At 41.1% G+C, this 13,782-nt stretch overlaps 1 protein-coding gene across 1 annotated transcript; it reads left to right on the top strand.

Annotated features, from left to right (window-relative positions):
* Positions 1-12,540: 12,540 nt before the first annotated feature.
* LOC306908090 (C3a anaphylatoxin chemotactic receptor-like) lies at positions 12,541-13,524 on the top strand (the record flags this gene model as incomplete). The annotated part of the gene is made up of 1 exon (XM_079480678.1): positions 12,541-13,524. The coding sequence occupies one exon, from the start codon at positions 12,541-12,543 to the stop codon at positions 13,522-13,524; it is 984 nt and encodes a 327-aa protein (XP_079336804.1).
* Positions 13,525-13,782: the final 258 nt, after the last annotated feature.

Raw genomic sequence — 13,782 nt, 5'->3', positions numbered from 1 at the left:
ATCTCAAACCTCTTAAAGTACAGTCAACATGTACCAAGCAGACAGACAGACAACAAAACTGTCTGCACTTCCTCATCAAGTCAATGCAGGTGAAGCTATTTATGAGGTGATAGATCAATCTACAAATATCTTACTTGGGTTCTAGTTAGATTTGTAATCGTGACCTACTCACAAATTGTTATTCTAATGTTCTTATACACAAGCTTTATATTGTAATGCTGTGAGTGCAAATGTTATTTTTGTTATTGTCTTTTTAATCGTCCTTATGTGTAATAGATTGTACTCTGTTAAACAGTTGTCTATAACTTCTAAATATAAAGACCATATTATACCAAATCATGTTGTTGATATTACAAATCTTTTATACATCTTAAATACATTTATTCATTTGTTTGGACTTAAAATTGAGGAAATGTGACTAGTCTACGAAGGCGATAATAATGAATTGTTCCAGTAATAGAAAGTTTCAGATACAGTGTTAATATGGTATATACCAGCATACAGAGAAAATCAGAATAGGATAGAAAGAGAGCTAATAGATATTTGCTAAAAGGGGTCATTCGACACGGCTAAAACATATTGTCATGAACGTGGATGAGGGGAACGTGGTGGAAGAACCCAAGTGCAGGCAGACACAGGGATGAAGGGATTAACAAAGACTTTAATATAAAACACGGCAAAAAAAACATCCACGATGGGAAAACACTAACTAAACTTAATACCAAAACTGAAAACAAATACTTCCCACAGGGGGGGCAAAAATAAACAACCAGGAATAAAAACAAGGAACTAGGAAACATACAAACAATCCAACAGGAACTAGGAAACATACAAACAATCCAACAGGAACCAGGGAACTAGGGAACTAGGGAACAGGCAAGACAAGACTTAGGTACAGGTACAGCATACAAGTATAACAAACGAGCACAAGACAATAGACAAGAGGGCATTTTATAGGGAGACTAACAAAGGAGATAACAATGGGCAGGTGTGGGTACTGAAACACTCAGGGAAGGTTAACGAGACAGAAGGGCGGGAAACACTGACGAGACACGAGAAAGCACATGGCAAGTCAGAATCAAAACAAAGCCATGTCTTTCTCACACAAAACCTAAGGCTATGCCATGACTCCGCTGCAAGACCAAGAATAAACATGACATGATGGCGTAATCATGACACATATATTTTGTTTGCTTTATATGTAATACAATGTGTATACACGATTGAAGGTAAAAAATCGCTGGATTGTCCACATATCGTGCATGTTTGTATCTCCTCTTTGCCAGCGTGACTCGAGCAGGGTGTAAAGGATTGGTTAAGAGTATTTGACTATAAACAAACAACCATATACATTTACATTTATGCATTTGGCAGACGCTTTTATCCAAAGCGACTTACATAGCATTATCTTATACATTTATACATGGGAATGTGCAATCCCCTGGGATCCAACCCACAACCTTGCGTTGTTAACACAATGCTCTTAGCACTCAGCTGGTAGCATCTTTGTGACCGGCTGCAAAATGAAGGCAACAGTCAACTCCATTTGGTTTCTCAACTTGGCGATTGCAGACCTAATTTTTATTTTGTTCTTGGTTCGTAGCATAGTTTTTTCCTTTGACAAGATAACATGGGCTTCAGGTGACTAAATGGTCCAAATATTTGTTCTTTCTGACAACGCAAAAAATGCTTGCGAGCATTTTCTTTCTCATCAGTCTGGATCGATGTCTGTGCATATGGGTGGTCGTGTGGGCTCAGAATAAACGGACTCTAGTCAAAGACAGAATCATCCTTTTTTTTTTGGTTTCTATCCATCTGCTGCAGCATCCCGTTTGTCATTGTTCTACATAACTTCTATCAGTGTCATGATGTCTCTGTACAGATATAGGTTAACTGCTGGCTTTTTGCTTTCCTTCTTGATCTTTGTATATGCAAACATAGCTATCGCCGTGCTGGCCAAGTTTTACGCCTTTAAAGAACAAAGCATCTTGGGCCTTTACGGGGTCATTATTTGTGTACAACAGTTCAACAGTTGTGTTACATAAGTGCAGTTAAGAATCATTGGCGTGCCAGTGTAACGAGGAAACTGTGTGCGGCAGGACATTTTGTAACTGGCAAAGTAGTTCTACAGAAGCATATTTCCATCTATACATCATCACACCCGCCTCTAATCTTCCATTCATATAGGGAAAGAAGCACATTGTGCAGAGACATTGTTCCTTTGTCTTTATTCTTTCACATTCTTTCACGGTCCGGTCAACCACATCTCTCACAACCTTCAAAAAACGACTTAAAATTAATCTCTTCTGTTAATACTTGACAGACAAATAAAAAAAAGACATAAATAAATCAATAAAAACTAACCCTCTCTCTTCTCTCAACAGGTAGTGGTCTAGTTTTTGTTGAGACTAGTAACTTTGTATTAGCATCTATTGTACGATTGCTCTTTTATGACATATCGCTTTTTGCTCCCTGAACTCTTTGTAAGTCGCTTTAGATAAAAGCATCTGCTAAATGACTAAATGTAAATGCTATAATATTATGTCGTCCTCATGTAATGTAGCAAATTCTTAATGTTTTAAAAATGAAAAGATTAAAACATGGATTACTTTCACTGAATTCACAGACATATGGACAGTTAGTACAAAAGTCAGCTGCATTCATTGTTTAGAAATCCTTTAGTAAAATTTCCATTGGCAGATTTTATTCCAACAGTTTAAATGAAAAATATGTAAAGACGTCTGCCATTTTTTACTGAATTTATATAATGAAATAAATGACTAAATTAAACCGATTGAATAACAGTACAATAGAGTAAAGTGTTGTGCTCAGTTAAATAACCATTTAAGTGATAAACTATGCTAGACTTCAGCATGTCTAACAACATCTTAACACACTTTACGGAAACAATCATTGTAATCATAATTGGAACAGGTTTGGAGAGGTCTGTGTGTTTGTGTGGCTTTTATCCATCTGCTGCAGCATCCCTTATGTCATCATTCACGCTGTACCGGAGTTTAAACATGGATCTGAATTCTGTGTCTACGCAAGATCTATCAGTGTCCTGATGTCTAAGTACAGATACAGGTTTATTGATGGCTTTTTAAATCCCTTCTTGATTTGTTTAATATAACCTCAATAATTGAAATGTACACAAAAGTCCAACATACTGTATCCCTTCTTTTCTGCTGTGAACACTCAGTATCTTCAATGTAGATAATACAAATAAAACACGGTTACACCAGGAAGATTTACACTTCTTTAGTTTAAACTGGAAGCATCGGCATCAGCCACAACCGCCTCTCGCTCTCTCGCTGCCTTAAAGGGGCTGATGCACAAAATAACACAAACTAAACTCTGCACAAGGCACATGAAAAACATATGAAAGAAGAGAATTCAACATCCCTTTATTTTCTCTTTTTAAATAAACTAGTAAAGAAATAAAATATAATAGTGAATTAACAAAATTAAGGTTATAATACTATGGGTAGTAGTAATACGTTTAACAGCAATATGTGCATTTTGCTATAATAAACCAAACATCTTTTCTTATTATAATAATGCCACACTTTAGATATATATAGATTCAGAATATGACGGGTATTGATAAATAATGTTGTTTACAGTTCTGTTGTGACAAGCCATGGAAAACTTGCATTTAACATTCAAAGTAGTTCTACAGAAGCATATTTCCATGATCCTCATCACCTCCACCTCCATCTTCTATTCATATAGGGAAACAATCACACATTCTTCTTGCAGAGACATTGTTGCTGGCTTTGTCAAAATCCAACTGATAACAGGAGAGAAAGAAAATGAGTAGGTATTCACATTTATGCTTTAATATTATGTTCGCCTCTTGTCATGCAGTCATTATTTAATGTTTTCAAAATATTTTTGCTGCGGGTAAATTGTTTTATTCATTTTTAAATGCAAGATTCATTATTTGTCTGCATCTTTGCTTTGGTCAAGACTGTGTGCTCGACCACTTCAGTTGAAAGTTATCTGATCTCATAGAAGTCTGAAATGAACAGTTAGTACAAGAGTCAGCTACAAAGAACTCATAAACATATTTTTCAACAATTACAATTTTCGTCCTTATTTTATCTTTACTTCTTCAATTTATTCTCAATGCAAAATGCTTTATTTAAGTTTATTTATTTTTAAGTACCATGAAATACCATCTTTTTTTTTTTGAGAGAGAAATGTTGTCATTTGTTCATAGAATGAAACAAAAATTATAATTTTACTAAAACATGTACCTATAAAATTGTAAATCGTTTTGGATTGGCCTCAATGTTTTCTGTGCCAATAGCTTTATAACTCCTACACCTTATTACATCTTAACACGTATAATAAAAGACTAAGAAGGACATAATGTTGATTTATTGTCACGGTATTTAAATTGGCTACAGAAGATCTAAAGAGTGACAATCAAATTTCATTGTTTACCAACATGTGCACTTTTTAATAATTGAACTCATAAACATGTTGCTAATGATTAAAATATTTAAAGTGTTTTGATGAGTTTTTAGAAAACTGTTACAGAAAATATAAATCAAGTCATAAACTGAGTGCATGTTTAGTGAATTTTAAACCTAATATGATTACAAAAAGTCTGGCTTGTGTTTCACTTTATTATTGAAGTGTTCTTGTCTCTCTGACAGATGGCACCACTTTGGAACCACACAATCGTACTGAAGTCCTAATAATGGACCACACAAGGACAGACAGGATCATTGGAATCGTCCGTGTATGTGTAATGATTGTCATTTCTCTCACGGGTTTGATTGGAAACGGTCTTGTCATCTTTGCGACCGGCTACAAAATGAAGACGACGGTCAAATCCATTTGGTTTCTCAACTTGGCGATAACAGACTTCTTTTTTATTTCAATTTTGGTTTACAATATTGTCGAAGTCTTTCTTAATCTTTCTTATTATCAAAGCAGTCAATATGCCTATATATGTAATGGTATATGTTATTTTATTTTTATGATAAACATGTTTGCAAGTGCTTTCTTTCTGACAGTCATCAGCGTGGATCGATGTCTGTGCACATGGGCGGTCGTGTGGGCTCAGAATAAACGGACTCTAGTCAAAGCCAGAATCATCTGTGTGTTTGTGTGGCTTTTAGCCATCTGCTGCTTTATAATCCCGTTTTTCATCGTTATGTGTAAACAATATCAATCCTTTGAACACCATATCAATTCAGTCATATATCTGTACATATACTTTACAGTGGTGGGCTTTCTAACTCCCTTCTTGATCATCACATCTTCATATATAGCTATTGGTGTACGAGTAAGACGCCTTCCAGGAGGAAATCAGATTCGGCTATTCCGGGTAATATTTGTGATTTTGGCCTTTTTTATCTGCTGGTGTCCTTACCATGTTATATTGTTGTGTTTCATAAGTGCAAGTAAGAATCACTGGAGTGATAATTTTGTAAAGGATCTTTATAAAGCACAGCAATTGTTATTCTGCCTGGTTTTTCTAAACAGTTGTCTGAACCCCTTTCTCTATGTGTTCATGTGTGACGAGTACAAGACAAAACTAAAAACATCTCTGCTGCTGGTGTTCGAGGGGGCTTTTACTGAGGAGAATCTGTATTTAAGTTAAATCTCAAACCTCTTAAAGTACAGTCAACATGTACCAAGCAGACAGACAGACAACAAAACTGTCTGCACTTCCTCATCAAGTCAATGTCAGGTGAAGCTATTTATGAGGTGATAGATCAATCTACAAATATCTTACTTGGGTTCTAGTTAGATTTGTCATCGTTACCTACTCACAAATTGTTATTCTAATGTTCTTATACACAAGCTTTATATTGTAATGCTGTGAGTGCAAATGTTATTTTTGTTATTGTCTTTTTAATCGTCCTCATGTGTAATAGATTGTACTCTGTTAAACAGTTGTCTATGGCTTCTAAATATAAAGACCATATTATACCAAATATTTTTGTTGATATTACAATTCTTTTATACATCTTAAATTACATTTATTCATTTGGTTGGACTTAAAATTGAGGAAAAGTGACTCGCATGGGAAGGCGATAATAATGAGTTGTTCCAGTAATACAAAGTTTCAGATACAGTGTTAATATGGTATAAACCAGCATACAGAGAAAATCAGAATAGGATAGAAATAGAGCTAATAGATATTTGCTTAAAGGGGTCATTCGACACGGCTAAAACATATATTTTGTTTGCTTTAGATGTAATACAATGTGTTTACACGATTGAAGGTTAAAAATCGCTGTTCCCTTTCTGTCGGTCTCTCGACGTTGTGTCGAACCGACAGATGGGGTTCGCCCTTGAGAACCAATCATCTTCTGACTATTTTGAAAAGGCCAATGAAATTGGCGAAAGAAATATGCATGCCGGGCTCCGCCCCCGGATATCCGGGTATAAAAGGGGAGCCGGCATGCTCATTCATTCACCTTTTGTTCTTCGGAGCCTTCGCATCGAATGACTAATGAAGCTGATATCTTGACGTGGTGCAGCGGTTTGTCCCTTGCAGTGATCATCCCCCCCGGCGTTTCAGCAGTTCCAGAGGTGTTCGAGAAAGAGATAATTTCTAAAAGAGCAAATTTCTTCAGCGTGGCATGTCCCGCTGCTCTCGTGGTTGCGACTCCCTCATCAAGGAGGAGGACGGACACGATGTCGTGTCATAAATGAGCAATCGTACATTCATTCATTCATTTTCGGCATCAGCCACAACCGCCTCTCGCTGCCTTAAAGGGGCTGATGCACAAAATAACACAAACTAAACTCTGCACAAGGCACATGAAAAACATATGAAAGAAGAGAATTCAACATCCCTTTATTTTCTCTTTTTAAATAAAGTAGTAAAGAAATAAAATATAATAGTGAATTAACAAAATTAAGGTTATAATACTATGGGTAGTAGTTATGCCTAATAAGTTTAACAGTAATATGTGCATTTTGCTATAATAAACCAAACATCTTTTCTTATTATAATAATGCCACACTTTAGATATATGTGACCGTGCGAATGGGCCTATATGATGAAGAGTGTCAAACGCAACAGCCAGCTTCTTAAAAGATTCTTTATTTGTGACCACGCCACACAAAAGTAACGCAGCATTAAAGTCTGTGGAGTTTCCCTTTTCGTGAAAGAGGATGAACAATATTTAAAGAAAACAATGAAAACCCAAAAGTAGTTCACAAAAATATCACTTCACAAATAAAATAACATTAAATTTCTCTTGGAAAATAAAGTAAAGAAATAACCCCAAATAAACAACGGTAGTGACTTGTATACCTTTAAATAAAACAAAACACAAAAATGTTCAAATAAAAGAATAAGCCACTCACATTTCTTATATCAACCATAAACAGTTACGTTATGTTCATCTTTTTGAACAGACTTAAAACAACATCACTGCTCAAACACACTTTACACAGAGTAAATGTTTCTTAATTTAATAATTTCTAAAAGAGCAAATTTCTTCAGCGTGGCATGTCCCGCTGCTCTCGTGGTTGCGACTCCCTCATCAAGGAGGGGGACGGACACGATGTCTGCGTCAGGTGTTTGGGCATCCAACACGCTGAGGCAGATTTCGTGGAGGCATCCTGCCCGCACTGCGGGCGGATGACTATACAGACGTTGCGGTCACGGGTGGCTGCGCTCTCTCGAGAGCCAGCCACCACCTCGTCTGCTTCCCGCTTTGCGACCGCAGTGGCCACGGCCCTGCCGTCAGTGGTGGCGAGCAGCTTGGGTGGCATGGGGATTACCGTGAGCGTCAATCCGTCAGCCGATGGCTCAAGGACCATTCACGCCACGTCTTGCTCGTCTGTCCGTTCCCGGGAAGGCGGTACCACACCGTCTTACTCCTCCGTCACGCAATCGGACACGATGCGTGCCGACGATGAGATGTCCCTCGCAGCATCGGTGGGCTACCTATTGGCGATTCCTTCAAGCCGTCTCCTCCGCGAGATAGAGTTCAGGAAAAGGCAGACGTCGAGATGTCAGCCATGCTCTCTCGGGCCGCCGCGGCTGGATAATTGGTACATCGGGTCTGAGCGCAACTCCAAGCCGTGCACGGCCCCTGTTCCATTTTTTCCCGAGGTCCATGAGGAGATCAGCAAGACCTGGGGCGCCCCCTTTTCGGCTCGCTCCCGTCAAGCTGACTCTGTCGCCCTGTCTTCCCTCGATGGCGGGGCAGCTAGAGGCGATGTCGATGTCCCTCAGGTGGAATGTGCAGTCGCGGTGCACCTGTGCCCGCAGACGGCGGCCACCTGGAGGTCTCGACCTAGACTCCCGTCTAAGCCGTGTAGGGTTTCGGCATCACTGGTGTCGAAATCCTACAACGCCGCTGGACAAGCTGCCTCAGCTCTTCATGCCATGGCCATCCTGCAGGTCCATCAGGCCAAGGCACTGAAAGAGCTCCACGAGGGTAAGACTGACCCAAAGATTATGCAGGTGCTACGCACTACCACTGACCTCGCCCTCCGGGCGACTAAGGTGATGGCGCGGGCTTTGGGTCGGACAATGTCCACACTAGTGGTCCACGAGAGGCACCTCTGGCTGAACCTTGCGCAGATGCGGGAAGCCGAGAAGGTTCGCTTTCTTGATGCTCCCATCTCGCAAGGAGGGCTGTTCGGTGACGCTGTCGAGGACTTCTCTCTGCAGTTTTCGGCAGTGCAGAAGCAGACGGAGGCCATCAAGCACATCCTGCCCCGCCGTGACCCGGCCGCCAGAGGGTGAGGCACCTGCAAGCATTCCGTGTCCACCGATTGCCAAAATTCAGGCCCGGTGACTCTCACGTGATCCTAAGACCCCGGCCGACTTACGTTCCCAAAGTTCCGCCACGCCTTGGGGAACTAGGTGGTGAACTTGCAGGCGCTCCCACACCGGGAGAAAGACCCAACCTGTACGTGGGGTGTCCAGTAAGCGCATTGCGCCTCTACTCGAACCACACGGAGGGTTTCAAGGCCCTGAGCAGCTCTTGTCTGTTATGGAGGTCAGCAACGGGAGTGCTGTCTCCGAGGAGAGTTGTCGCGCTGGATCGCACACGCCGTCACTACGTGCCCATTTGAGTGACGGTACACTCCGCTCGGGGTGTGGCCTCCTCGTGGGCATCGGCTCAGTGCGCCTCTCTGGCAGACATCTGTAGAGTTGCGGGTTGTGCTACGGTATACCTCGCAGAGGCTTGCAACCTCCGTGGGGAGTCGGCAGCTTGGGGAGTCGGTGAGACCAGCAGTCGTGGGGCGTACGCCTGCGCATAGCGCCATTCCCCTTCTTAGGTGGATCAGTGCGGTATGGGCTGCCTCCCTTCTTTCCCCAAGGGTGAAGAATAGGCAGTCCGTCCATCCATCAATAAGCACTTAGGGCGGCGGGCTCGGCGGAGCAGCCCTGCCGCCTATGGCCGGGTATCAAGCTGAGTTATTACATATAGCTCTAACCGGACCTAGTGCCCCACACGTAGTAACCCCCCACTAGGGTGGTTCCGTCTGAGATGTCGTCATGAGATGGTTCCCCGCATGGCAACCCATGACCTCCCCCAGGTGGACATCCACCTTGCAGCATTCCGCACATACCTCCCATGAGTTCTCCCCTATTTGGTCAGACCATGTTGGTGTCTCCACTGTATTCCCCCTATGGTGGGAAGTGGTCTCCGTAGCGCACGTCTACATTGAGGGAACAGCGCTTACCCAATAGCCCTACGGTACCGGACGGCTTCTCGTTTAGAGAACAAGGCCTCCGTCTGTGGTGGCCGAGGGCAGGGGCTACTCATCTTTGCCAAAAGCTCTGGCAGCTCCTGCCTGCCCACTGGAAGGTTACAATTTCGCGAGAGCGCTTACGTCTGACTCGCCTAGGCCGGTCAACGTCGCTTCGCTGGAGATTGTGACGCGGCTAGTGCCGTGGAGTTTTCAATAGGAACCCCATCTGTCGGCTTCGACACAACATCGAGAGACCGACAGAAAGGGAACGTCTCGGTCATGTATGTAACCTCTGTTCCCTGATGGAGGGAACAAGACGTTGTGTCCTTCATGCCACGACAATAGCCGTCCGCTGCAGCAGTCACGAGATGTTCTCAGGCTCCTCAGCACAAAAGGTGAATGAACGAGCACGCCGGCTCCCCTTTTACACCCGGATATCCGGGGGCGGAGCCCGGCATGCAAATTTCATTCGCCAATTTCATTGGCCTTTTCAAAATAGTCAGAGATGATTGGTTCTCAAGGGCGAACCCCATCTGTCAGCTTCGACACAATGTCTTGTTCCCTCCATCAGGGAACAGAGGTTACATACGTAACCGAGACGATTTTCTTTGTATGGAACATTATTACTGATTATTTGGACTTATTTTCTCTATTTACATCTTCTGGAAGGTGACAAAGAGGCTTTCTTTTCGCAATGAAACACAGCGTCTCCATGACATGGATGCGGCAGCGACGATACTTGCGTAAAGATTTGGGCGGTCTAAGTCAAATTATACCACGAAATGACATACATTCGTGGGGGTGTGGTTACACAAGACATTTCAGTTAGGTCTGGTGGGCATTAGCTTTTAGATAGAATGCATCATTTGTTCCAACACTTTCATTTTTGCAATTTTCTGTGTCAGTGTTCACTTCTTTATTGACCTGTTACCTCATGAACATCACATATTTAGATGTGTGTGACGAGCATGGTGGGATAATCGGCGAGAGGGAACGGGAACGGCCGATTAAGATTTTAACAACGTGATTGTTTGATCGTGCTCATCACGTCCCAGAAACGTTATTTACATCGCTGCGACGAATATGGTCAATCCAGGTATGTCTTCAGGAGGGTATCACCATGTCCCAACAACGTCGAATATTTATGCCTTCTGGACGAATATGTCTCAGAACTTCACTTTAATGTGTTGTTTAAATGTACTGTAAGAACGTAAATTTAAAAAAATCATTTAGTCTGGTAACACATGCAACGCAAAAGGTTTTACTTTTACATGACGTGGCTCCCTCTCATGTTTTGATAAACAATGTTGATTATGGGTTTGCTGTTCAATTGTTTCACTAGTCGTGATACATTTTTTCATTGGAAGTTTTCATTCAAAATGTTTGAATAGTTTTTACAGGAGCATATTACCTTGCTTACATCATCACCCCACCCATAATCTCTCAGATATACCAGACTGCCAATAATTGTTCGTGCAAAGACGTTGTTGTGGGCTGTGACAACATCTACCTGAAGACAGAGGCGAGACCTAGAAAATGGGTAAGAATTATCGTTACATATGTGGCATAGTCTGATGTTTGCCTCTTATAATGTACATTCATTTTTGTCATTAAGATATTAAGTGTGAGAAGAGATGTTGTTTCAATATTGGGACGAGTAAATATCAGCATAGCGAGGCTTTTATTATGAGAGGTGAAGACGTCTTGCCTCATCATCCCCTATATATTACCTGTTAAAAGTGTTCTGGTATACATTACTCAAGAATTGAATAGTTTATCTATTGTTTATAGTTTAAAGGATTTATTTGCTAAACAAATAAACCAAACTGTTTCGGGGCAGCTTTGTTTACATGTCAGCTGGGTAAAGTTGTCAGACGATTTTTATAGGCAGGTTTATTTTCTTCCTCTACTCTTCTTTTTCATTATCTTGGCCCTTTGCATCTTTGCATTGATCAAGATTACGCAGCATGACCATGACCACTTCAATTCAAAGTATGCACACTCATAGAAATCACAAAATGATCCCATCCGTCTGTGCTGCTGTCACTCGTAAAGACTTTGGACTCTTGTTGACACATTTATGACCAGTTTTACTAGTGATCTTGATCCCACATGAAATGTGTACGGCACCAAGATACATTAATGTAAGAAGAATGTAAAATAACCAACTGTACTATCTTATAATACTGCATTGTTAAGATGTGTATTTGTTGTTCTGCCTGAATGCTAAATCAGCTGTAAACAGTTCTGCACGTTCAGATCAGATAAACAGGAAGAGTCTTCATGACTCACACTGATGTCTGTCTAAGGCAGGGCATCGTGTGGCTTGTGGTTTAAGGTTTATGTGGACATTTTATGTAAAACGTTTCATGTTCTAATGTCTTTACTCTCATTCTGTTTTTGTTTTAAACCAGCTCACTTGTGTATGGGTTTTATAAAGCTCACAGCTAAAATGAATCATTGCTATGAAACCGTTTTTCGTTTGGCATAACTGATTTAATTTTCTCAATGACCCCAAAACTGTTTGGTTTATTTGTGTTCTTAATAGCAAATAAATCCTTTAAACTACAATAGATAAACTATTAAATTCTTGATTAAAGTATACCAGAACATTTTTAACAGGTGATATATAGGGGATGATGAGGCAAGATGCCCCCTGATGTTCACTTCTACACTTCTTCACCTCTCATAATAAAAGCTTCGCTATGCTGATATTTACTCGTCCCAATATTGAAACGAAATCATTTTTATTCATGTAATTGCTTCATGACAATACAATAATACTTTTCATTGTGCATGAATTTATAATCACAAAGCATTTCCCTTTTTTTTGGTCCAGCGAACACCACTATGGGACCTCAAAATCTGACCAATGTCGAAGGAAATCACTCCACAGAGCTGAAGAGCTTATCAAACACAGAAATCTTCAGCATATGCATATATTTTTTCATCTTAGTCACAGGGTTGATCGGAAATGGGCTTGTCATCTTTGTGATAGGCTACAAAATGAAGACGACGGTCAAATCCATTTGGTTTCTCAACTTGGCGTTTGCAGATTTTATTTTAATTTTGTTCTTGATTATTTACATCATTGTTACTTTTTACAAGGGGGTCTGGCCCTTTGGCGACGTCATGTGCAAAATCACATCCTTGGTCTCGGTCCTAAATATGTTCGCGAGCATTTTTTTGCTGACAGCCATCAGTCTGGATCGATGTCTGTGCACATGGGTGATCGTGTGGGCTCAGAATGAACGGACTCTCTTCAAAGCCAGAATCATCTGTGTGTTTGTGTGGCTTTTTTCCATCTGCTGCAGCATCCCTTTCGTCATCAATCGTTCTGTACCGAAACGTGATGGATCTATTGAAACATACTGCGTTTATTCAAGCCCCATCGATGTCATTATGTCTCTGTTCATATACAGGTTTACAGTGGGCTTTGTAGTTCCCTTCTTTATCATTGCATCTTCATACATAGCTATTGGTGTGCGGGCCAAACGCCTCAATGGAGTTAAGCTTCGGCCTTTGCGGGTCATTATACCTGTGATTTTGGCCTTTTTCATATGCTGGCTTCCTTTTCATGTTCAACAGTTGTGTCACATAAGTGCATATAAGAATAATTGGAGTGACAGTGTTCGAGAAGGAATTGAGGCTGCAGGACCTTTCGCAACCTGTCTGGCTTATCTGAACAGCTGTCTGAACCCCGTTCTCTATGTGTTCATGTGTGACGAGTTCAAGAAGAAAATGAAAAAGTCTCTGCTGGAGGTGCTCCAGGGGGCTTTTGCTGAGGAACACGCTTTTCACGCCTCTCAGAGTCACAACAAGGAAGTATTGTGAAACTTGTCTCACATAGTGGAATGACTTGTCGCACCTTGTGGAATAACTTGTCTCACGTTGTGGAATAACTTGTCTCACGTTGTGGAATAACTTGTCTCACATTGTGGAATGACTTGTCGGACCTTGTGGAATGACTTGTCTCACGTTGTGGAATAACTTGTCTCACGTTGTGGAATAACTTGTCTCACCTTGTGGAATGACTTGTCGGACCTTGTGGAATGACTTGTCTCACCATGTGGAATAACTTGTCTCACCATG

This window comes from Barbatula barbatula, assembly GCF_947034865.1.
Source record: "Barbatula barbatula genome assembly, chromosome: 19".
Taxonomy (NCBI): Eukaryota; Metazoa; Chordata; class Actinopteri; order Cypriniformes; family Nemacheilidae; genus Barbatula; species Barbatula barbatula.
This window is presented reverse-complemented; position numbering and strand designations above follow the sequence as displayed.